A 27,528-nucleotide genomic window follows, 5' to 3' on the forward strand; every position below is an offset into this window, starting at 1 on the left:
GGTGTAGGGGACAGACCTAACTCAACTCGTGATTCTTTTCTTTGCAACTAATTTAAGGAGTGCACTGATCTCAAATTAGAATTTGGTGCATTATGAGAAGAATGAGACTAAAGGAATAAGTGCTTGCCCTAGGAACAAAGGTAACCGTGAGCTCGTCAGGGACTTACGTATCTTGTAACGTGCCAAGTTAGACACCCCCAGTTCGGGTCCAGAGAAAAGAATAGTCAGGTGCAGACTGCTCTGGTCAAAGGTAATGTAGTTTTATTGGGAGACTCTATTGTCAGGAAAACAGGTAACATTTTTTGCAATAAAGATAGGTGGTCCAAAACCAGAGTGTGTTTGCCAGGAGCAACAATTGATGATGTTACCAACAGAAGATTGTCATATTTTAAGAGAGGTAAAGAGAGCGTTATTATTCATGTGGGGAGATCAACAATATTAAATGTACATGACCTGACCATCTATTGGATAAATATAGGACTAGGCTGAAAAAATGCTGAGTTAGGTCAGAATGTCTGCAATTCTGCCCAGACACATTAGGAGGGATTCTGTGTTGAAAATCTTGTGGATTAACTGAAGAATTGAGGGAATCTTCAAGGCTGAAAATTTTGTCAGCATGGCCCGCATTTGTAGTTAGAAAGAAAATATTTTGTAGAAATGGTATTCATTTGAACGAAGGTGGTGCAAGGATTTTTGCCAGTATCATTGAGGATACCTTAAGGGTCCAGGAAAACTGCTAGTTAGGGGGAGAAGGGTAATTTAGATCTGCATTTATATGATATGGGTCAAAGTAATGCTTGCACTCACCTCAAGAATTCTTGTTAGTTGACACAACAACTGATGTTGTAAGGGTAGCAGTGTTTCAAATGGGAAGAAAAAGCTTGAGATACAAACCTAAATGAATTTAAGGGATGTGTCAGAGTAGAAGATTACCATGTCAGACTATAGAAGATTACTTAATTATAACTGTGTCTGCAGTAATGTCAGAAGTGTTGTGAGTAAAATGGTTGAATTTGAATTTCTGGTTAGAACAACTAATGCTGATATAATAGGCTAACAGAAACATATTGCCACCTGGAAACTGGGAATGATGAGTTCCACTGCAGTATGAGTAATGTATTTAAGAAAGTTAGGGAAGATAGGAGAAGTGGTGGTGTGATGCTTTTTATCAAAAGCAGCCTAAGTGTGAAAAGAACCTTTGCTGGAGTCTGAAGTTACATCAGCCAGCATAGATTCTGTGTGGTGTGAGATAGTTGGAAGCAAAGGTAATGAGAGTGGGAGACTGATTGGAATAAGTGGGTGGGAATTTTTTAAAAATAAACTAGATGATTATTAATTGTACCAACATGTTAGAGAAAGTACTAGGAGTGAGAATATTTTTGACCTCATCATTAACAACAAATCAGATGACATCACAGGGCTTAAATCCCATTCTCAGGAGGTAATCATGCAGTCATCAGTTGGAAGATGAAGAAGATTTTGCCTTCAGAAGACGGGACTTCAACATTAAAGGTGCTATATGGCATCTATGAATTATTGGTGTATTGACAAGGGAGGGCAGATACATTTGAAATATGGAATACTTTTAAAGCAAAAAACACAAAGATAATGAACACATACATACCATTAAGAAAATATTGCAGGAGGAGGAGGATCCCGAAATGGATGAATACAGAACTTGCCAGTCAGATAGAGCAGAAAAAGATAGCATGCGACAGTTACAGAGTTAATATTAGTACTGAAGCCTACAATAGGTACAAGTTTATCTGTAATAGTACCACAGATAAGGTTAGGGAGGCCAAGGCTGTGTATGAAAAATCATTGGCTAAGAGAGCAAACAATGAGGACAAGGAATTTTTCTTGTATGTATTTACAAAAAAAAAAAAAAAAAAAAAAAAAGAAAGAAAGAAAGAAAGCAAAACAAATTGGACCTTGTGCGTGGGGAAAGTCTTAGATAACCCAGCTGATGTTGTGGATGAATTGTATAGGTACTTCTTTGCATCGGGATTTACTGACAAAAGACCCTTCATACTGAGAAGAGGCTGAGCCATATGAAATTAGTGATTTCGTAATTACAGATCATTATTTATTAGAAAAACTTTTGAGCATAAAGGCAGATAAGGCTACTGGAATCGATAGCATATACTCTGTAGTTTTGAGGTAGACAGTCAGGGCATTTTTGGATTGGGGAGGGGGGGAGAGTTTCTTTTGGATTGGAAAAGTGTTGGTGTATTGCCAATACATACAGGTGGTTCAAAGAGTAAAGTTGGTAACTACAGACCGGTTAGTCTGACTTCAGTGGTAGGAAAAATCTTAGAGGCAGTGATTAAGAGGAGTGCAATCCAGGGACATTTAGATAGATATGGCATGCTGAAGGACATAAAACATGGCTTTGTTAAGGAAAAATCATGTTTAACTAACTTAATAGGCTATTTTGGCACAGTTACTCCTGGATGTAGGGAACAATTTCAACATAGTTTGTTTGGATTTTGGCGAAACATATGACTTGTTCCCTCGTGAGAGGTTGCTGTGCTACTTTGAATAGGTTGGAATTACTGGTAAGATTCTAAAAAGAATTGCTGGGTGGCTGCAGGGCAGAAGGTAGAGGGTTGTGATTAATGAATATTTTTCAGATTGGTGTAACATCAGGAGTGGGGTCCCTCAAGGATTGATTCTTGGACCACTGTTGTTTCTTATTTTTTTTCATAAATGACATAGATGACAGGATAGAAGGCAAGATATCAAAATTTGCAGACGATGTAAAGATTAGTCGAGTCGTTATTGATCAGTACCAAGCAGCACTCCTTCAGGATGACTTAAACAGACTTTAAAGATGGTTAGAGAAGTGACAGCTATGTTTTAATGCAGATAAATAAATGGTCTTATGCTCAGGGAATAGCTGTTTGTTTGTTTGTTATTTGGTTTTTAGGAGCATTAGCAACTAAGGCCATATTGCTCCGGGGATATGTGGTGGTCATTCCCTGACCTTTCCGCATCCTCCGTATTTGGTGGTCACGGGCTCGAACCAAGAAGAAGCATATGCTACGCACTGCTGCTCCTGCCCACCTGGCTATGGCGGTGCATCAGGGAATAGCAACCCCCAAATAAATTATACTTGGTGGGGTTGAATTAAAAACAGTGGAGGAGGAAAGGGATCTGTGAGTTAAAATATGGCAGATATCAATTTTTCTGAACAGTGTAAAGAGGCAGCCAGGAAAGCCCATGGTATCCAGTCAATGATTTATCAAACTTTATCATGTAGGTCATTATATGAGGCAATTGTAAAACCACATTTGGAATACTGTGTTCAAGTATGGAGATCTCATCTGAAAAGAGACAGTGATCTTTTTGAAATGGTCCAGAGATGGGTAACTCAAATGGTGAGATCAGCAAAAGGACGACCATTTTGGTCATCCTTTTGCTGATCTCACCTGATTATGTGGGCTACAGAGCAACCAGGCACCCCAGAGGTGACCTGATTGAGGTTTATAAGGCTCTGAGAAGGATTAGTAAAATAAAGGAAGGTGGAATTTTCATTGTTATAAAGCATTCCCAGACTAGGGGCCATAAATTCAAAATACAGGGATTGAGGTTTAGATTTTTTTGTCGAAAGTTTACTTTTAGCCAGTCAGTCATTGATTGTTGGAACAAGTTGCCCTCACAGATAGTCGAGGCTGACTGTTTGAATGAATTAAAGGTCAACTGGATTACCTGTATAAGGAGGGAAGGATATAATTTGTATTTTCTTATTGCGTTGAATATTTCTTTGCCAGTGCAGCAAAAGCCTGTGGCTTCTTTGCAGTATATAGTAAATGCTATTACACTATACAATTACGTTAATAGACTTTTAAATTAGTTATAACCTTACTAGAAATAAACTTTCTGAACTAAAAACAAAAAGATATGCTAACCTACATGATTAGAACCTTCGAGCTACTTATTTACCACAATTTAAACCTTACAATTCCTTCATCATCAGCCATTTTCAATCCACTGCAGGATGAAGGCCTCTCCAGCAACTTTCCAGTTCCTTCTGTTTTGTGCAATGGCCATCCATTTACTACCCGCAAACTCATGAATTTCATCTGTCCATCTCCGTTGCCTTCCAGGTTTTCTCTTAGCTCCTCTTGGGTACCATTCTGTTATTTTCTTAGTCCATCTGTCGTCATGTCTTCGAGCTATGTGTCCTGCCCAAGACCATTTTAGTTCTTTAGTTTTGATAAGAATGTTCTTTACTTGAGTTTGCTGCCTAATCCATGTGTTTTTCTTCTTATCTAGCAGTCTGATTCCCAGTATAATTCGTTCCATTCTTCGCTGTGTAGTTCTCAGCTTCTCTTCCATTCTTTTGGTGAGTGTCCAAGTTTCACTTCCATGTTGGGGAGTATACATTGGTTCATTATTTTACTTTTCAGACAAATTGGGATATTGCTCCTCAGTATTTGACTATATTTCCTGAATGCTATCCATCCAAAATTTATTCTTCTCTTGACTTCCATCCATTTATCATTATTACAGCTAATGACTTGTCCCAGATAAGTATATGACTCCACCTTTTCAATTACTGCTCCTTCAATCATTATATCCCTTTCTGTGGCATACTTGTTCATCATTACTTTTGTTTTAGCGATATATTCATCTTTAGTCCAAAATCTTTACTAACTCTGCATAACTGATTAAGATTTTCCTCTAATTCTTTGGGATTGTGGTTTATGATCACAATGTCATCTGCAAAGCCACAAAGGCATTTCCACCTGTGGTACTTCTTCAGTTATTTCCTGTGGTACAGAAAATAATTGAAGGCAGTGGCTACACATTGGATCAGATTTTAAATCTGGATGAAACAGAACTCTATTGGAAAAGTATGCCTTCAAGGCCCTACATTTCTCAGGCAGAAGCACATGCCTCAAGATTTAAGGCTGCAAAAGATCGCTTAACTGTGATGTTTGCCTCCACCGCCAATGGAGACTTGAAGTTTAAAACCAATAGTGGTTTATCACTCTGCTGATCCGCGAGCTTTAAAAGGAATTGTGAAATTCAGCCTTGGAGTTCACTATAGGTCTAGCCTATAGTAAAGAAAGGTTGGATGACTGGGAAAATATTCACTGATATTTTAGTTGAACAGTAAATGGATACAGTAGAAGTAAAAGCTTACCATGACATTTTCAAGAATTATTGCAAGAAGAACTTGGATTTTAAAATTCTAATAATTCTTGATAACGCACCAAGCCATCCTCAGACAGTTGCAGAACTCTCTCCGAAAATCAAATTCATCTTTTTACCTCTGAACACAACCTCTCTACTACAGCCCCTTGACCAGAGTGTGATAGCAGCAATTAAGGCTTACTATTTAAAGCAAACGTTCAAGGTGTTAATTGCTGCTGCTGAAGGTGACAAGGCACAAACTGTTATAAAATTTTGGAAGAGATTTAACATCAAAGTTGCCATTGATATGATTGTAGAAGCCTGGAATGATGTAACAAAAGACTGCTTGAATCATGTGTGGCAGAAACTTATCCCTCATTTAATTCACAATTTTGAAGGCTTTGAACCTTCAGAGCAACTAAGACAAATTTACTGCATATGGGTAGCAGTAACCACAGAGTAACGTATCAACTGGGTGGTACTACACTCAGGGTAGTTGGAGAATGAAAAGTACCAAGGGGTAATTGTGCAGTCAGATATGAAGTTTTCTGAGCAGTGCAAAAAGGATGCAAGAGTAGCTCATGGTGTCTTGTCAATGATATACAGAAATTTTGCTAGCAGGGATAAGGGGGTGATTGTCCTCTTGTATAAGGTAATGCTCAGGCCACACTTTAAGTACTGTATACAGGTCTGGAGGCCTCATTTTAGGAAAGATGTAGAGCTACTTGAACGAGTACAGAGAAGGGCAATGAGATTGGTGAGAGGAACAAAGTGTTGGTGTTTCCGAGAAAGGCTTAAGTTCTGCAAATTGCAGTTTCTGGCGACTAGGCACCTGTGAGATGATCTAATTGAGGTGTATAAGGCCTTGAACAGATTAAGCAAGCTCAATGCTGATGGGATTCTTCCTCTTGCTCAGATTACTCACATGAGGAGGCATAGATTCAAATTGAGGAAAGACAATTGTAGAATAGATGTGCAGAAATTCACCTTTAGCCAGCGGGTGGTTGATAGTAGAACAAACTTCCATCTGTTGTGGAGGTCAGCAACTTAAATAAGTTCAAGGCAGAACTAGACAAACATTTGGAGTGAATGGATGGGTGGAATGGGAAGGGTGTTTTTTTTTTTTTTTTTTTTTGGTTGATGCTATATAAACTTGCTTTCTTGCATCATATGCCCTACTAATGCTAATACTAAATCAAATCAGGGTGTGTTGCTTTTGCAAAAGAAGTTGGTTTCGAGGAAGTAGAAAATGAAGATGTAGAAGAGCTTCTAGAGTCTCGCAATAAGGATCTATCTACTGAAGACTTGCAACAACTTGTTGCAGCCAGCCAAGTGGAAAGTCAAGATGAGGACGACGAAGTCCAGCAGGCTATCCCACGAGAATTTAAAACAGCAGAGTTATCAACTGCTTTAAGTCAGATTGAAAATCACCTGCAGTGGATTGAAGTAATGATTATAATGCTGAACGTAGTAGGATAGTGCTTGGTGGCATTCGGACCCATTTGGAACCATACAGGCAGCTCCTTCATGAAAGGAGGCAGGAAAGGCAATAAAAGCTAGATAGCTCTTTTAAGTCAGTGCAGAAGAAAGAAAAGGACGTCAGTGAGTCACACCCTTCCACATCGGGTATAACAACAATTTGTCCTAAGAATGATAACCCTCCTTCTGCCTCTTCGCTTTAACTCACCAGCTACAGCCCTTCACCACACCCACTTCCAACAAACAAACAAACAAACTATATATCTTGTCAAGGTAAAGTGCTATATTTATTGTGATATTTATTTATTTATTAGAAATTAAAATGTTTAAACCTGCGTTAGCAATTTTATTAGGTTTCTAACTTTTTTTTTTTTTTTAATGTGTTGATTACCAGACTGAACTTTTTTTTTTTGAGTGCTCTGCCCCTATCCCTGTTTTTCCCATAAGTCCTGTTGTTTTTAATGTGAAAAATACCATAATGGAGATTTTTAGGAACACATGTACTGCATTATAGCAGAACTTAACTGTATTTAGATATAAAATGAATTGTCCAAAATTTTAAGTTTTCAAATATTGAATATTAAAAGTTTTTTTTTTTTTTTTATGTATACTTTACACACCCTTTTTTTATATACTCTGCAGTATTTTTAGATTTAATTTACAGCATCTGTAAATTAAATAAGATTTTAAGTAAACATTGTGGTTTTTTAATTATGATAAATTCATTTTCCTCCAAAAACAGTTTCCACATTTTCTGCAGACATTCACTTTAAAAATATTCAAGCTACTGTTGTCGTATAATGAATCACATCAACATAAGAATGTATATACTGAAGGCTTGGTAGGAAATATTTGGAATTAAAAATCATATGTAGCAATTAAACTTTTATCCGACAGATTTTGTGTATGTTTAGTTAGTTATAAAATTTTTAATTTATCTCTTTCAAGCTATGGCAGTAAAATCATAAACATTTAGTTAAAATGCTGATGTGTATAACCAGTGACAATTGTATTTAGGTTATAAAAGGATATTTTATTTACCTAGTTTTGTAATTTTATATTTAAGGTTGATATATGTAGAAATTATTTTACTTAACTTTCTAAAGTGTGATAAATTCAGAACACACAAAATGAACTCAGCAAGACAAAATACACTGAGTGACCACTTTATTAGATATATATACCCTTTTCATAAAATAGAGTGCCTTTGGTAACAATCATGTTTTCATACCATGCAATAAGCGTCTCCATAGCCAGGTGGGAAGGAGCAGCAGTGCGTAGCACACGCTTCTTGATTAGATCGGGGTTCGAGCCAGTCACCACCAAATACGGAGGATGGGGAAAGGTCAAGGGAATGACCACCGCATATTCCCGGAGCAATATGGCCTTAGTTGCTAATGCTCCTAAAAACCAAATAACAAACAAACAACTATACCATGCAATATAACACTAGTGGGCAGATAGGGATGCTGTATGTGTGCAGTTCAGTGTAAGAAAAGGCAAGGCAAAAGATTTGTGACTTTGAGCAAAGCATGATAGGTATGCATATCTTGGAAACAGCAGTCTTCTGAGGGTTTTCATATATGACTGTCTCAGGTGTATCAAGATTGGTCCAATAGCCAACATCTAGCTAATACCAATCCTGTGATTGGAATTGGCTTGTTGATGTGAGAATTGACTGTCATTTAGCTTCTGGGTTATACTGGAAGAGACAACTTTCATCGCAAGTAATTATAGTACTCAGAAAGTCTGGATCTTCTTCAATTTTTTTCAAAACGTCTTCCAAACATGGGGTCTTTTCATTCTTTGATCTTTATTCAAAATTTTTTGGCACCATCTTGGCACACATTTTTCTCATGCCTAAATTTTCAGTTAAAATTTGTCTAACTGTTTCTTTGTCCATATTGAGTTTGGATGCAACCATTCTAATGCTTAAATGACAATCACTTCTAATCATTGTCATTACCTGATCCATATTTCCATTAGTTTACATGGATACTGGGCATCCTAGTTCATTGTCTTCCACGCTCTCTTCCTTCTAAAAATCTTTTATACCATTCAAACGCGTGAGTTCTTGACATATTATCTTCCTCATAAACTTGACATAACTATTCATAACTTTCAGTTGATGTTTTCTTTGGTTTCATTAAAAATTTGAGGTCGACTTGTTATTTGATTCCTTTATCTGTTTAATTATTTTCAAGCAAACTGCAAAAACACAAGATAATGAAACCTTTCTCACTGCAAAGTGAAAGAGTGTGTTGGGATGTGATTTGGCATACAACTAGGGAAATGTTCAAGATCAACTACTCTGTCTTTGTTTTGCAGGGGTGCTTGCACTCTCATTATTTAATAGCTACACCTTTTATGTTTTCTGTTGATAAAAATCCATCTAATTCCTTTAGAAGAGTTGTTTTCTTTACTTACATGAATAATGGGAATAACCTGCAGCACTGCACTTCATATGCAGAAACAAGTATGTTCCTATACCTCTCTTCTAAAGATTGGGAGACATTCGGTGCAACAGTGAATACTGATTAATGTGCTAGATTTTTATCTAGCAGGAATTTATTGATTAGGGAAGTAGTTGAGCATATACTGTAAATACATGTTCACTAGTCACACAAATGTCTTTGTTTCTACTTCTGAATTCTTAACAAGCCCTGACCTCAAATAGTGAAGGCAAGAAGCATTTTACATTTGCCTTTTTGAGGGCAACTCCAGTTTTAATAAGCATATTATGTTGTTAAACACTTCATTGCTCAGACAGTCTATTAGTAGTAGTAGTAGTGGTGCCTCCGTAGCCAGGTGGGCAGGAGCAGAGTGCGTAGCACATGCTTCTTGATTAGACCGGGGTTCGAGCCCGTGAGCCACCAAATACGGAGGATGCGGAAAGGTCAGGGAATGACCACTGCATATCCCCGGAGCAATATGGCCTTAGTTGCTAATGCTCCGAAAAACCAAATAACAACAACAAGTAGTAGTGGCAAATAATTCAAGAAGGCAAGCTTATATAGAATCGGCCAAAAAAAAAAAACTTCACACATCCTCCAAGAATTTATCATGTTTTTCCTTGAATTTAGTCAGATCCAGTAGACTGAAGCCTGTTCCAACAATCAGCCACCCACTTAATGAAGGAAAATTTCTACACATCTATCCTGCAACCATCCTTCCTCAACTTGAATTTATTCCCCCCCCCATGTGTGTAGTCTCAGCAAGTGGAAGAATATCATTAATTTTCAGTTTACTCAATCCACTCAAGGCTTTAAACACCTCAGTCACATCTCCCCGCAGGTGCCTAGTCTCCACACACTGCAATTTGCAGAACTGAAGCCTTTCTAGGTAAGAGCACCCTTTTGTTCCCTTTGCCAATCTGGTTGCCCCTCTCTGCACTTGTTCCAGCAGACCTACCTCCTTCCTAAAGTTGGGCCTCCAAACCTGTATACAGTACTTCAAGTACTCAAGATGTGACATGGCCATATTCTAGGGCAGTGGCGGGCAAACGTATTTTGCTTGTGACTCCCCTTTATTAAATATAAAATTGTTGCGACCCCTATTTTATTTGAGTACTGAGAAAGGAATAAAAAAATTGTTTCCTTTTTTATCTAGCTTAATATTTGAACTTGCTAATCTAATGTTATCTTCTGGATCAAGGTCTGGAATGCTGTTTTGTTTTTACAGCGCTGTTAATTTTGAGAAACCAACCTCACATAAATATATAAACCCGAAAGGTAGCAATGCTTGTATTGCCATTTTCAATAATTCTGGATGCTCATCCCGAAGTGAAAGCAAAAATTTTTCAAAAGTTGTAGACTTGAAACGAGCACATAATGCTTCGTCAGACAACAGGTCGACAAGATTTTTCCTTTTGCTGAATGGTAATTTCTGGGCATGAAGAAATTTCAAAAGCAAGGGGGATCACGAATCCAATACAATTTTTTTTCTGGAAATACATAAAATCATTTAGAAAAATTCTTAATTAGCATTGTTAGGTGGGTGGCAATGATATCCCTAAATTGTAAAATGTCAATATTATTGCTATTAATAAAATTAGAAAAACATGAGAACATTTCAGTATTATTAAGCTCAAATTCAGTTTTCCAAAGATTAAGCTTCTTTTTGAAAGCTTCTATTTTATCACTGTGTATTAATATATTTAATACACAGTGATAATGTGTATTAAATATATTAAAAAATTTTAATATGTAAAATTTTTTCACAGTGTATTAAAAATTTTTCATATTTAATACACAGTGATAATATATTTGTTCTCTGTCCTTGAAGACTTAAATTTAAATCATTTGAAGAACTTCAAGTTCTTCAAGTATATCAAGAAAGTAACTAATTTTCCCAGCCATTTTTTATTTGTAAACATTAAGCAAGGTTCTGATTTTTATCTGGTAAAATCGATAAAACTTCATGTTTGAGGGCAAAAAGATGTCTTAAGATTTTACCACTGGACAACCACCTCACTTTGTATATAAAGCAGCATTTCATAAGCAGATCCGATTTTGTTACGAAGTATAGTGAAAAGTCTGCTATTTAAGCTTCTTTTAATAAAGTTTATTGCACCTACTGCATCTTTCAAAACTTGTAAAAATCAGTTTGCATTTCCTCGATACTAATGCTTCCCTATGTATAATGCAGTTATTAAAAACTATATTTGAACCAATTTCCTTTACTTTGCCTTTTAAACCTTTATTTTCTCCTTCTAATGCAGCCTTTTATGCACCATCAGTACAAATCACAATACAATTGTTCCATTTTAGTTATTTGTTTGAAAGAAAATATTTATATCAAAAATCTTCTCACCCGCCGTTCTTCCTTCCAAAGCTTTGGAAAATAGAAAATCCTGCAAAATCCCTCATAACAGTATCTGACATATACAATTAGTTAGCATAGTTTGAATCTGTGGATTCATCTAACTGTATTGCAAAAATTGAACTTTCTCTCAATTGATTTATAAATTGAATTTCATGTTGTTATTTGTTATAGTTATTTGATTTTTTTTTTAAGGAGCATTAGCAACTAAGGCCATATTGCTCCGGGGATATGCGGTGGTCATTCCCTGACCTTTTTGCTTCCGTATTTGGTGGTCACGGGCTCGAACCCCGGTCTAATCAAGAAGCGTGTGCTACGCACTGTTGCTCCTGCCCACCTGGCTACGGAGGTACCTTTCAGGTTGTCTGTGATAACTAATATATTGCGAGTCTATGTCTCTGGATAGAGAAATGGTTTTTAAATCGTTGTACTTTTCTCCATGCATAATCGACATCATTTTTATTGCAGCAGGGAGAACAAGTGATTCAGCAATAGTATGTGATTTAAAATTTTTCCTATTAAATATGAAACTTCCAATGATGCTCTTAAAGCTTTACAAGGAACTGCTGTATGTTTCTTCATGAAAGATTTCAGACATTTTATGGCGTCGGCCTGTCTTTTGAAAAAGAATTATGTTTTTTTTTTTTTTTTTACCCATTAGCTCTGGATGTTTCGTATGTAAGTGTCTTTTTAATTTAACAGGTTTCATGCTTTCGTTAGCCAGTTTTCATAACATATTATGCACACAGGACGTTTACTTTATTAACTTCTGAAATATCTGTAAGAACATTATTCCGTCACCCCTCGGCTGTTTCGTTCTGATTACCCAATTGTCCATGGTTAAAATATATTTTTTTTTTCTTGTTAAAAACAATGATAATAACAATAAAACGAGCAAAATATAAAAAGTAGAAAAGTAGCAGAAGAATGAAAAACATGTCCAAGTTCACATGAAAGCACTGAATTTCAAAGCAGAATAAAGCATGCACGAAACAGACATGCTATTTAACTTTTATTTACTGGCACTGCATATTTGCGCCTCTGACCTTTAGGCAATATAGGAACTTTGAGAATTTGTAGGAAGCATCTATTATTCTATTATTCTGTGTATCCCCTTCCCCCAGCTATCAGTTTTCTGATCCACCAATCACTGCCTCTAAAAAAAAGGTAAAGTGCAGCCATTATCAACCCACTGCAGGATGGAAGCCTCCTCAACAATTCATGCTGAGGGAAATGGACCATAATCTGCCACGCTGGTCCAGTGCGGGTTGGCAGATCAACCATATTCAGCAGTCAGGGGCTTGAACCCCGGTCTACTCAAAGAACGTGTGCTACTGCACTCCTGCTCCTGACCACTCGGCTACGGAGGCCGTCTATAGCATCTGAAAATATTCTTGCATCCCTTCTGTTTAAGCGTATTCAATCCCTGTATAAACAGACTCTCCTGTTAACAAGCACAGAACACACTGAGAAAAATTCTACCCCATGAGCCTTGCACATTAACTCCAGGGCTGTATTGATTAACAAAGCTTTCAGCATATACTCCCTCCTATCATGTCTGGGCAGAATTGCAGGCACTTTCAAATTACATCCTAACTTGTGGCTTTTTGCTGACATCATCCTGTACTTGTTAAGTAAGTCTTGAGATCCTCTACTCTTAGTATCATTAGTGCCAACATGTACAACAATATCACTTTTTGTTCCCTATAAGATGATATCTGCTCTACAAATTCATCTACTTTTCCCTGACAAGTGTCACCAACAGTAACTATTTTCTGTGGGACCATTGCATTCTGCCTTGGAGATTGCTGCTGTGTTTTATTATTATTATTATTATTAGCCATATGGTGCAAAGAAGCCTGAGGCTTATGCTGCACCAGCCAAAAAACATTTGAGTACCCTGAGAGAGAGAGAGAGAGAGAGAGAGAGAGAGAGAGAGAGAGAGAGAGAGAGAGAGAGAAAAGTAGGAGGGAATCACCAAAAAGAGAAAAATGATGATAGCCAGCTCAGGACCCTGGGTGTGCCAAGCCCATACTCACCAGATGTGAGCTTTTTTTTTTTTTTTTTTTTGCCTGATGCCCTTTTTATTTCCTTTGAGAGCATCTGCTCTACTCGTCAAATCTCATAAACACTGATAAGAATGCTGAGTTGGTACCTAATTTCTATTATTTTTATTATTGCAAATAATAAAATTAAAAAATTTACTAAAAATACAAACAGTTTTTCATACTGGATTTTGAATTTCAACAAAATAAAAAATAACAGTAAGAATTCTGTCAACACAAATCATAGTGCTTTAGCTATTTAATTAATGATTTAATAAACAGAAATTAAAAATTTTTCATTTTTTTATTTACCATTATACTAAAAATATACAGTATAATAAATTTTAGAATTACTGGTTGTGTTCTGTATTGCAGCATCACTGTCATTCAGGTGATTTTACTGATTGATTGCTGTATACCATATTTGTTACATACAAAACAACAAGCAGAAATTTGTAAAGTCTCCATATCGTATGATGTTTTAATTATCCCACTCCCATTTTTTTGAAAAATGGGAGTGGGATAATTAAAAGGTAATTGTATCATGTTTGAAAATGTGCAAAGCAGCTGCTAGGCTTCAGCTTTGCTGTGTATCTGTCCATTCATGCATATGTAACAATTTGATGCCAGTGAATAGATTTTTATTCTTTTTATTTATTTCTTTTAGAAAGATCTGTTACAGCTACTAAGTTGTCAACAGCAAATAAAATCAAAGTGCCTTCAATCTGATTCTTCACCTTCAGAGAACTGTTTGAATATTAGATGCTAAAATATGTTAAGCAGAATCATAATGTACAAAATCACTCCTTTGTATACATTATTATTCTATTTAACATTACTCTATTTGATTATCAGTAAAAAATGATCTTTTCAGCAATGTTTATTTTTCCACTTCAACTGTGGAAAAATTTTGTATCAGGGGCTTTGTGCACAGGATGATTTACTAGCTCCAAGATGAGCTCTTTGCAAAGGACAAAGTCTATTCACATTGCCCATACCCCCAAAATCTTCTGCAGTTTAAGATTACACTGATTACATCATAAGTAGTAATACTATTCATCATATAGTGCAAGGAAGTCACAGGCTTTTGCTGCACTGGCAAAAAAAAAAAAAAAAAAATCAAGTAAGAAAATACAAATTGTATGCTTCCCTCCTTACACTGGCAACTATTCATCACCCTTTGAATTTATTCAAACTGTCAGCCTCAACTACCTGCGAAAGAAGCTTGTTCCGACAATCAACAAATCACTGTGAAAACAAAAATTCCTACAATCTAATCTAAACCTCAATCCCTGTCATTTCAATTTACGGTGCCCTAGTTCTGGAATTCTTAATAACAGTGAAATTTCCACCTTCGTTCATTTTACTAATCCCTCTAGAGTCTTATAAACCTCAATCAGGTCACCTCAGAGGTGACCTGATTGAGGTTTATAAGGCTGTTGCCAAGCTCTGTAGCCCACATAATCGGAGTCTTTCCTCTTATAGTTGTCCTTTTGCTGATCTTACTATTCAAGTTTCCCATCATTGGACACTTTCAATTCTTTTGTCTGATGAGGTCTCCATACTTGAACACAGTATCCCAAATGTTGTCTTACAATTGCCTTATACAGTGGGATTATGACCTCCCTATATCTACAGGATAACGTTCGATAAATCATTGATAAGGCACCATGGGCTTTCCTGACCGACTGTTTACACTGTTCAGAAAATTTCATATTTCATATAGTTACAATATGAAAATTTCATATTGTAACTATATGAAATATGAAATATGCGATCTGGGAGTTACAATATGAAAATTTCATATTGTAACTCCCAGATCGCATTCCTCCTCCACTGTTTTTAATTTAACCCCACCAAGTGTTTTATTTGTTTGGAGTGGTTGCTGTTCTTCAAGTGTAAGACTGTAAGACCTTGCATTTAACACCATTAAAACATAGCTGCCACTTCTCTGACCATCTTTGAAGTGTGTTGGAGTCATTCTGAAGGAATGCTGCTTAGCACTAATCATTAATGACTCTACTTATCTTTGTCACCTGCAAATTTTGACATCATGCCTTCTATCCATTAGTCAGTCATTTATGAAAATGAGAAACAACAGTGGTCCAAGAACCATTCCTTGACAGATCCCACTCCTCACATTACACCAGTCTGAAGAACATTCATTAATCATGACTCGGCCTTGTGCCCTTCAACCATCCAGCAATCAATCCATCTTAGCAACTTACCAGTAATCCCAACCTGTTCAAGCTTATACAGTAACCTCTCATGAGGGATTGAGTCAAATGCCTTGCTAAAATCCAAATGCAGTATTTCAAAATTGTTTCCTCATACAGCTCATGAGTTGCTGTGTCAAAATAGCCTACTAAGTTATTTAAACATGATTTTCCCTTAACAAAGCCACTTTGTGTGTTGATCGGAATACCACATCCATCTAAATGCCCCTGGATTGCACTCTTAATCATTTCCTCTAAGATTTTTCCTACCACTGAAGTCAGACTAACAAGTCTGAATTACCAACTTCACTCTTAGAACTGCCTTTATGTATTGGCAATACATTTCTCCAATCCAATGGAATCTCCATTAAGTCCAAAGATGCCTTCATAATAACCTCAATGGTGCAGTACACTTCCTGGAGGTCTTCTCATAACTACCAGTTATATGCCATCAACTCCAGAAACCTTAATTGCCTAAAAGTTTATATAATAAACAATTATCTGTAATTATGAAATCACTAATTTTGTATGGCTCAGCATGAAAGGTCTTTAAAAATATTCCATAATTCAAATGTATTTGCCCTCCTTCGACAATCCACCCAATGAATAGGTGCCATATACTTCCTTAAACTGTCAATGTCCCCCCTCTTCTGAAGTTAAAACCAGTGCCTTTACCTTTAACTACTGCAACATCTTTTTTCATCTTCCATCTGATGATTACATGATAATTTTTTGATGATGGTTCCTCTACTTTAAGTCCTGTGATAGCATCTGATTTGTTAGTAATGATGAGGTGAAGAATATTCTCATCCTTAGTATACAGATGCCATGTAATGTAAGAGATGAGCTATATTACATAATGAAATCTATAGTGTCTGCAGATATGGGCTCATCAGAATAAGTAAGAGATGGGGGTGTGATAGATGTTTTTAAGGTGAAAACTTTTTTTGTGGCTATATCATCTCTCACTTCAGCAATCTGTTTAGAGAGTAATCCTCTTTATGGCATTGCAAATTTTAAACAGGACTTTTAAAACATTCTGTATGCCTCCAGGTTTTCTGATGTTTTAAAATGTTTTTATTTATACAGAACTGACATTTTGATTTCATTCTAAGTAGTATAAATGAAATGAATATGCAATAAATATTTTTATCATGCTAAAAGCATTACATTCCAATAGACATCATGCTAAAATTTATTATTTAAAAGCATTACATTTCAATATGTATTAATTTCAAAATTTTTCCAGACAAGACAAAAAATCTTATGTTCTTTGATGGTTGTCCAACAAACCTAGGGTGTACTATTCTTTTAAGAGGAGGAAATGCTGTTGAATTGAAAAAGGTGAAGTATTTTATTTTTTATTTGCTATTATACTAAAAATATACATTATAATAATTTTTACAATTGCTGGTTGTGTTCTATATTTCAGCATCTGTGGCAGTCAGATGATTTCACTGATTTAATAGCCGTATATCACATTTAAATACAAAATGATAAGCAGAAATTTGTGTTGAAGTGTCCACATCGTGTGATGTTTTAAGTGTCCCCTCCCAATATTTTTTAATTGTGTTCACAAATGTGTGAAGTGGATGATAGCTTCACCATGTTAGTCTGTCTGTCCATTCATGTATGTGTAACAGTTTGACTCCCAATGAACAGATTTTTATTCCTTGTTTGCCTCTTTTAGAAAGATCTGTCATGATAGAGGTATAACAAGTCATTCAAAATTTCTTTAAAAGAGGACAAATACATCGATGAAGTAGAAAGCTCAGTGTGTTTTGTAGTTTCATGAAACAAAATCGGCAGAACTCGCCCATACTCTCTTCTAAAGTTTCGCTGAACTTTAACTGGCAATTTTGTTTCATGAAACCACAAAACACACTGAGCTTTCTCCTTCATTGACGCCATTTTGATATATTGGCTATTGCAGTGATGTACCGATTGTGATGTATCATTGTAGCGATTGCAGTGCTACCTAGATTATCCACAGATTGTGCAACTGTATAGAGAAAAAAACTCTAAGCATTGGCCTTTATTATGACGCAAGGTGCAAGTTTCTATCTAGCATAGTTTTTAAGTTATAATTTTTCTTAATCAGGGAAAGACATTATGCTCAACCTGTATTCTTGGTCCAAGTCACTTATTTATCTAGGAAGGTAAATTAATACCTTCCTAAAATTCTAAATGGGAAGCCTTCAGGGATTTAATTTTAGAGGCTACTAAGCTTTTCATTCTAACTAAGAATTACAGTTCAAGGTTTAGGCCTAAAGATGTCAGATGAATTAATGAGGCTAGTGGCAGAGAAGAAGAATGTATGGGATGACTATAAAGTATCGGGTGATACAGAAGCCTATGGCAGATATAAACTAGTTTGCCAAAGATTTCTCATAATCTGCCTTCACAAAGGAGGTTAGGCAGGCAAAGGCAGATTATGAGAAATCTTTGGAAAGGGATGCAAAGAAAAACAGCAAGCAGTTCTTTACTTATGTAAACTCTAGAAGGAAAGGGGTGAATCAAATTGAACCACTTAACATAGAGCGGTTGACTATTGATGATCATGCTCAGGTAGCTAATAAACTGAATGAGTATTTTGCATCTACATTCACACATGAGGAGTTATTCAATGAGGGGGGTGCCAGAAGTTTAACAAATGCTAACAGGGACCTCAGTGATTTTGTAATAACTGAGAGCAAAGTGGAGGAGAAATTGTTGAAGTTAAACATAAGAAAGGCACCTGGGGTGAACAGGATCTATCCAGTTATATTAAAGGAGGCAGCAAAAGAAGTAAGCAAACCCTTAGCCATAATTATGAGAGCTTGCTTGGACTCAGGGGAGGTCCCCCATGGACTGGAGATGTGCAAATGTATCACCAATTCACAAAGGAGGTTCAAAAGATGACACAAGTAACTACAGACCCGTTAGTTTAACTTGTGTTCCGGGGAAAATAATGGAATCACTGGTTAAAGAAACATTGCAGAATCATCTAGACAAGACTGCAGTAATTGTTAAGACACAGCATGGGTTTGTCAAAGGTAGGTCTTGTCTGGTCAATTTGATTACTTACTATGATGTGGTCACAAAGGAACTGAATGCCAAAAATAATTTTGATATCATATACTTGGATTTCAGGAAAGTTTTTGATACTGTTGCACATGGAAGACTGCTGTACAAATTGGAGAGGTATGGCATCAAGGGTGAGCTGCTACAATGGATAAAGGGATGGTTGAGTGGGAGACAACAGAGAGTGGTAATCAATGGACACTGCTCTTCATGGACAAATGTTATTAGTGGAGTTCCCCAGGGTTCGGTGTTGGGCCCATTGTTGTTTTGTATATTTATCAGTGATATTGATGAAGGTATATCAGGGTTAATGTCCAAGTTTGCAAATTTTAAAAGGTTGGCAGTGTTGTTAACGACAGTAATGACAGTATGCTACTCCAACTGGCTCTAGATAAGATGGGAAAATGGGCTGAGAAGTGGTACCTGAAGTTTAACATTGACAAATGCAAGGTACTGCATATGGATAGCAATAACCGAAGAGAAACATACCAACTGAGTGGTACTACACTCAGGGAAGTGGGAAGTGAAAAAGACCTGGAGCAATTGTGCAGCCAAATATGAAGTTCGCTGATCAGTGCAGATGGGCTGCCAGGGCAGGTCATGGAGTCTTGTCAATGCTATATAGGAATTTTGCTAGCAGGGACACGGAGGTGATAATCCCGTTATACAAGGCAATGGTCACTCCTAGAGTACTGTGTACAGGTCTGGAGGCCTCATTTTAGGAAGGATGTAGAGTTGCTAGAATGAGTACAAAGAAGGGCAACAAGATTGGTGAGGGGAACAAAGGGGTGCTCTTACAAAGAAAGGCTTAAGTTCTGCAAATTGCAGTGCCTGGAGAGTAGGCACCTGCGAGGTGATCTGATTGAGGTGTATAAGGCCTTGAATGGGTTGAGCAGGCTTGAATGCTGATAGGATTCTTCGTTTTGCTCAGACTTAGAACCTGAGGGCGCACAGTTTCAAATTGAGGAAAGATAATTTTAGAATAGATGTGCAGAAATTTGCCAGTGGGTAGTTGATTGGTGGAACAGGCTTCCATCTTTTGTTGTGGAAGATAATAGCCTAAATAAATAAGGCTGAGCTGGACAGGCATTTGGAACAAATGGAGGGATGATATGGAAGGCTTTTTTTTTTTTTTTGGCTGATGCTGCATAAGCTTGCTTTCTTGCATCGTATGCCTATGCTAATGGTAATGCTAAAAGTACAGGCAATGTTAGCAAAAAGTCGCAAGTTAGGGTTGAACTTGAAAGTCTCTGCAATTCTGCCCAGACACTATGTGAGGGAGTATATGTTGAGAGTCTTGTCAATGAATTCAGCCCTAGAGAGAATGGCAAGGCTTATGGGGTAAAATTTTTCATAGCGGGGTCTGTGCTAGTTAACAGGAGAGACTATTTTTAAAGCAGTGGGATAGACTTGAATAGAAGGGGTACAAGAATATTTGATGATATTATTGAGGCAGTGATAGATGGGATAGAAAGCTGCTACCTTTGGGGGGGGGGATGCACAAACTAATAGTTGAACTAGAGCTGCAGGCAGAGGTGAAAGTGATTCTTGCATTGCTATTATTGCTGTATGCAGCAGCCTGGAAAGCAAGGTGTCTGGGATTTCAGGTGCTGCAGAGGGTCATCATGCAACAAATGAATACATGGGCTGTGTTAGGGTAACTAAGAGTAAGAGCACGTGCATGTATACTTGCATGTACACTAATTCTACAAGCATTGTAAATAATTTTGATGAATTCAAAATACTGATTATGTCATCAAATTAAGACATTGTAGGAATAGCAGAAACATGTCATGCAGACGTAAGTGAGACTGAATTTGAATATGGGGAGTACAGTGTATATAGGAAGGGAGGAAGGGTTATGCTGTTAGTTAAGAAACAAAATCTAAGGCAGGGCATCCAGTTGACAACATGGGTGGACAGTGCAGTGTTAGTAAGTTTCGTGTGATATAAATACCGGAGGGCGCCTCCGTAGCCAGGTGGGAAGGAGCAGCAGTGCGTAGCACATGCTTCTTGATTAGACCGGGATTCGAGCCCGTCACCACCAAATACGGAGGGTGCGGAAAGATCAGGGAATGACCACCGCATATCCCGGAGCAATATGGCCTTAGTTGCTAATGCTCCTAAAATCCAAATAACAACAAATAAATAGCGGAAAAACAAAATCAAGGGGCAGTGTGTGTTTTAGGCCTAGTGACAATGATGAGTATACCAAACAGCTATACAGAGAAAGAGTGGACCAGCAAATCAGAATGTCTCATAATGGAGAATTTTAACTTTCCAGATGTTGACTGGAATTTGTGGGTTGGTAACTCACACACTAGCAAAACTGTGGATTTCTTGGATGACTGTTTACTACAGCCGCATGCCAGATAGGCAACAAGAGGAAGCAATACTCTTGGTCTGGTTATCAGCGGTGATTTTTCATGCATTAAGAATCTGCAAGTAAAAGACCCACTGGGTGGCAGCAATCACAGTGCACTAATATAGAATTTAATTAAAGACATAACTACTGTCAAGGGTAAAGGGAAAGTTTTTTGGTTTCTTAAGCGTGACTAGATACAGTAGAAGACAAAAAAGCTGCATCACTTTTGAATTTTGCAAATAATGTGTTTTGTGCTGTATTGTAGATTGCACAAATGTTCGAAATGCATTTGTTAGGTGGGATATATATCTCTGTGAATGAAATCCAATAAAAAGACTCCACCTGTTAAATGTAATTGCCATAAATATCTTCCCCAAGGGTAAAATGCATAATTAATGGAAATATGAGAAATCATGCAAATGTCTATCATGACAACCAGACATACATTTTATTGCATTTAGGTCTACAAACTGAAATGACAAGTTAACGTAATAGTATTATGTACTGTAAATCAGCAAATTAAGTCCTCAGTATTTTATTGTTCCTCCTCGAGCTGCAATTACAGCTTTGCAACGATCTGGCATAGAGTTAATCAACTTCTGGATATACGGTTGCCAAATTCCTGCAGCTGAATCTTACTTGTTGGCTTCTTCTGAGCAATTTTAGATGACATTAAATACCAGCAATTTTCAATAGGGTTCAAATCTGAACTGTTGCCGGGCCAGTCCAACACTGTAATGCCAGCATTTCTGAGGTATGAATGCACCTTAAGGGAGAAAAATGAGGGAAAACATTGGTGTAAGTATGTTTTAAGCCTTGTGAGACAAGAAGACAAACTCATCATTAAATCTAAATAGCATAAAAGTTACCAACTTTTCTGTGTGGTAATCCCTAATAACGAGTTTCAGGCACTCCTCCAAGATAGCAGTGTAGGTTTCTGCATTCACCTTTCCATTAATAAACTTAATTCACCCCACCCCTTTGCTTGTTATGCATCCCCAGACCATCTGACTGGTGGGGATATGCAGTCAGGATGGTATACCTCCAATTTTTGTCTTCTGACATATCGCTTCCCATCTGAGCCATACAGGTTGAATTTCGATTCATCAGAAAAGATGACGGTGTCCCATTGCTCTTTTGTCCGTGAAACATGCATTATCCCAAGCAAAGTTGCTTCTTCTCATTCCAAGAAGAAGCTTTGTTCGGTCAACAAAGCTTCTTCTTGGGTCCGATAGGCATGCAGACCACATTCTGAAAGTCATCTTTGGATAGTTCATGCACATGTTTCAACAACAGAGGCCATCTCAAAGTTCAGTTTTAGATCAGGAGCACTAGCATGGCGATTACGAAGGCATAGCCATTTCAAATATCGATCTTGGGAAGACGGAATCACTCTTTTACGGCCTGATCCAAGTCTTCTCATTACATCACTGGTTTCACGCTTTAATTTCAGCACCTGGGATACTGTTGACTGGTGGCAGCCTATTTTATCAGCGATAGCATGCGTAGAAAGCCTTTCCTGGAACAAAGCAACAGCTACACATTTTTTTCTTGATGTCAACTGAACATATGGGGCCGTGCTTATATATCCACAAAACAGCATACTGATGAGCTTGTATACCCTTCCAACCCGTATTTATAGAAATGGCTGATGCTATACCTTGCAATTACAGCCTGATGCAATAGAAGCGTTATCTGACGCAATACCTTTGCTTTGCGGCAAAAAAAATGACTGTAATTAAACAATATCTTATACGTTTCACTACAAATATTACTTTTTTTAAGGTGATGCAGTTTTTTTGTCCCCCACTGTAGGTCTCAGACAGTTTTTAAATTGTGTGCTGTGGGGCTAACTGGTGATGTTACCAACAGCAAATTCTAAATGGGAAAGTCAGGAAAGTAATCAAAGAAGCTTCTAGGTTTTTCATAACAACAAAGAAATACTGTTCAAGGCTTAGACCTAAATGGATGTATCTACATTCACATATGAGGAATTTTTTAGGATAGGGAATAACAAAAGTTTCTCAATCTCTAACAAGGAGCTAAACCACCTTGTGATAACTGAAAGAAAAGTGGTGGAGAAGTTGTTGATGATGAACCTAAAAAAGGTACCTGGGGTATACGGAAACTATTCAGTTATATTAAGGGAGGCAGCAAAGGAGCTAAGCAAACCCTTAGCCATAATTACGAGATCGTCCTTTGATTTGGGGGAGGTCTGTATGGATTGGAGAAATGTGAATATATCCCAAATTCATAAAGGGGGGAATAAAAGGCGACATGAGTAATTACAGACCTGTTAGCTTAATGTCTGTTCTAAAGAAAATAATGGAAACACTGGTTAAAGAAGTAATGCAAACCGTTTGAACAGCTATGCATGTTATACTGTAATTGCAGCATGGTTTGTCAAGGGGCGGTATTGTTTAACCAATCTGGTAGGTATAAAGTTATAGAATTCTTATAGTACCGTGATAATAGACTAAATATAAAAATAGCAAAATGCTTAAAGTGCGGTACTCACCTTGAACATAATCTGCAATAGTTTTATGAATAGACTGATAACAACTAAATATAAGGTGGAATGGTTAAGTTAATGCATTAAGGTGGGATGAGATTTAATTTAACGGAATTTTAAAATAAGCGCAAGGAAGCAGAAGTGCACTACTCCGTCCCTGGTTGTCATAAAGTAGAAAATAGTTAATCTGGAACATAAAAAAATTGATATTGCCAATAGTCGTGACGACAGACTTTCGTTAAGTTACAACGTCTTCAGTTGGCGGTGTTAAATGAGAAGTAACACGTGTTGTATTTTAAGGAATTTTCTATACTCACGCGATGCTCTTTGGGACACGTGGGAATCTCAGATGTGAGAGATTCCAAGCCGAGGAAAGGTGAAAGGGAAGTTTTGTGTTTAGGATGTTGAGATTAGTATTGTGTCAAAACCATTCGATAATGAGGGCTTCATATTGAAGAATTTTGTGGCTGGTTTTAAGTCTTATAATGGTGATAGCAGAGTCAATTAAAGGAATGTGATTGTGGGTTTGGCATGAATTGTGAGTTCTGTACTAGCTTGTCCCGACACTACTACCAAGTTTGGTTCTACCAAAACCTCCAACACTCGCGCGTACTACCACTGTAACAGTCTTAGATCGGGACAAGCCAATTTCCTGTGATTTCAGTGGCTAGGACCTAAAAAAAAATATATATATATATATATATATATATATATATTTATATTGTGTTCTTATTGAAGATTATGATAATGATATCTGGTTAAGTTTACAGTATTAAGTATTTGTCAGTTGTGCAATGTTAATGCTATTGCACATAGGGCAGTGAGACATTATACGTGCATGAAATTACATTGGTCGATTTTATTTAATTAAATGGTATTTATCTGTCAGGAATTAAGTGCATATGGACCAGCCTACCAAGTTAGCAAATGTAAACTAGCTTTAGCCTGGGAGGCCTATAAACGTTATATTAATGAAATGGCATTAAAAATAATATAATGCTAAATAATGAAAATAACAATAAAAATGATAATAAACAATGTAAATTGCAAATAACATTCCCTCACTTGGCCATCTGTCTGCTACTACATCAGGGGCTTTGAGCAGAATGATAGCCTGACTAAAGGAATGTCTCATACCTACCCGTTTCTGTTGTCCCCATACCAGTTTTGCCAGTTATCAATTTTTAAGTGATAGTATTAAATTTAATTTTTAAGTTTTTAAGTGGTAGTATTAAACTTAAAATTCAATGAGAAAGGATAATATGTTTAGTTTAATTTTAGTAAAATTTTAAATTTAAAATTAAAATTTAAAAAAATTATGAAAATTAAACTAATATTATCCTTTCTCATTGAATTTTAAGTTTAATACTATCACTTAAAAATTAATAACTGGAAAAACTGGTATGGGGACAACAGAAATGAGTAGATATGAGACATTCTTTTAGTAGCAGACAGATGGCCAAGTGAGGGAATGTTATTTGCAATTTACATTGTTTATTATCATTTTTATTGTTATTTTCATTATTTAGCATCATTATTATTTCATTATTTTTAATACCATTTTATTAATATAACGTTTATAGGCCTCCCAGGCTAAAGCTAGTTTACATTTGCTAACTTGGTAGCCTGGTCCATATACACCTAATTGCCTACAGATAAATACCATTTAATTAAATAAAATTGACCAATATATATATATATATATATAAATATACATGCCCTTTATGCGCTCGCATGGCAGGGAGACGCTAGGAATGAGAGGCCGAAAGTAGTGGGCGAATTAGATTTAGTGGGGGCATTCACTTGCGTGCAGGTAGAGTGGGGGGGTAGATTGAAGACTGGGGGATGAAGGCAGAGACAGGGAGCCGATAGAGAAGACAGCTCCAGTTTACAGTGGGGGCATGCCCATGCCCCACCAGAGAGTAAGAATGGGGGTGGCATGTGGGGGGTACGGCAGAACCTTCACAGTCCCCCACACGCCTAGCCCCGGAGGCGAGTCCCCCACCCACCAGGGAGGGTGGAAAAGGTGAGCCAGGCAAGGGAGCTGACTCAGGTCACCAATACGGCGCTGCATGCAGAGACTGCGATTTGTCCGTGTGGCATTTGGTATAGACCAGTAGGATTGAGTCTCTTCTAGGATTTAACTCGTCTTCTCTGATGTAGGATAAAGTGTAAAGTGTGTTTAGGGTCAAGTGGCACCAGGGGTTCCCCGCATCTCCGCATAGTTTACATTGTGGGTGAACATTGTGGGTGACTGGAAAAGCCAGAGATTTAAAAGTGTATGGACTTTGTATATGTGTGATGCCTTGTACCGTTGTTCATCTGGTCATTTAGCCACCAGACCCCTACTGAGGCCCTACGTTGTCCCACTTTCGCCCCGTGGAGGCAGACCAGGTACTCACTAGTATATAGTTCACTCTGGCAGGTCCTGCCACCTAATTTCCTGAGATTTCAGTGGCTAAGACCTAAAAAAAAAAAAAAAAAAAAAAATCACATACGCGTCGCGGTGATCGCTAGAAGTCCAAAATGTTGGGCAAAATTAATTTAGATTGGTGATTTTAGATTGTGTGGGGAGTGTTCACGTTGCTGTCAGATAGAGTGGGGTGAAGGCTGAAGACTGGGGGGGCAAATAGACAGAAATATGGAGCCGAAAGGGAAAGCAACTCCAGTTTACAGTGGGGCATGCCCGTGCCCCACCAGAGGGAAGAAATAGGGTGGCAGGGTGGGGAGCGTAGGGTAGTGGAATATGAAAAAGACCTGGGGATAATTGTGCAGCGGACATGGATTTCTCTAAGCTGTTGTTGTTGTTTGTTTGGTTTTTAGGAGCATTAGCAACTAAGGCCATATTGCTCCGGGATATGCGGTGGTCATTCCCTGACCTTTCCGCATCCTCTGTATTTGGTGGTGACGGGCTCGAACCCCGAGTCTAATCAAGAAGCGTGTGCTACACATTGCTGCTCCTTCCCACCTGGCTAAGGAGGCGCCCATTTCTCTAAGCAGAATCCCACGAGCTGTCCTGACATGCTGCCAGGACAGCTCATGGGGTTTTGTCAATGATATACAGAAATTTTGCTAACAGGGATAAGGAGATGGTTATCCCTTTGTATAAGGCCATGGTTAGGCTGCATCTTGAGTACTGTATACAGGTGTGGAGGCCTCACTTTAGGAAGGATGTAGAACTGCTGGAACAGGTGCAGAGAAGGGCAACCAGATTGGTGAAGGGAACAGTAGTGTTATGTTTGTGAAGTGTGTGTGTGTGTGTGTGTGTGTGTGTGTGTGTGTGTGTGTGTGTGTGTGTGTGTGTGTGTGTGTGTGTGTTGTTGTAGTTGTTTCTAGCCTCTTTGTCACCAGGAAGGCAATCACCTGGAAAGCCTGTACAGTGTGTGTGTCTACACCACGGGGAGGTGGGCCACAACTGTGCAGGTGTTATGGCAGACCTCGACTAGCTCGTGGGTCTATTATTTCCTGTGTGTGCTGTATTGCACAAATCCCGCACCCACCGGAGGAAGTGCTATACCTGTGGTGTCAGAAATCCTGCTCCAAAGGTTGCCCAGACCTGGGGAGCACCAAAAAATAAGAAAATAAAATAAAATAACTAGTGGTAATATTGCCCGTAAATTCAGTTCAACTGAGAATTTAAACATAATATACAAATATATACAATAGTTGTAAAACCTTTGAAGTTTGGAGCTCAGAAACGTTGAGAATATTTAAATAATGTACAAAGATTAACTTTTAATTTTACGCTGTTAATAGCAGTATATGTCGTTAACTATATTCTTAAACTTTATATTAGCGCTCATGGCAGAAAGATTTTTCAGCGACCCTTTACTAAGGAAAGATATATATTTATTTTCATGATTTGTAAAATTTGGCGTCCCTTAA

The 27,528-nt window shown here is 37.5% G+C and overlaps 1 protein-coding gene across 1 annotated transcript in view; it reads left to right on the forward strand.

Moving 5' to 3' along the window:
- Positions 1–27,528, forward strand: part of fab1 (1-phosphatidylinositol 3-phosphate 5-kinase fab1) — an 809,612-nt gene that overhangs the window by 300,563 nt on the left and 481,521 nt on the right. The window contains exon 18 of the mRNA XM_090380831.1: positions 16,953–17,047. Within this exon, the coding sequence (XP_090236957.1) occupies positions 16,953–17,047 (95 nt within the window). The remainder of the gene's footprint in view (positions 1–16,952; positions 17,048–27,528) is intronic.

The sequence above is a fragment of the Mastigoproctus giganteus genome, chromosome 9, assembly GCF_048544385.1.
Source record: "Mastigoproctus giganteus isolate SK-2022 chromosome 9, ASM4854438v1, whole genome shotgun sequence".
In the NCBI taxonomy this organism is placed as follows: Eukaryota; Metazoa; Arthropoda; class Arachnida; order Uropygi; family Thelyphonidae; genus Mastigoproctus; species Mastigoproctus giganteus.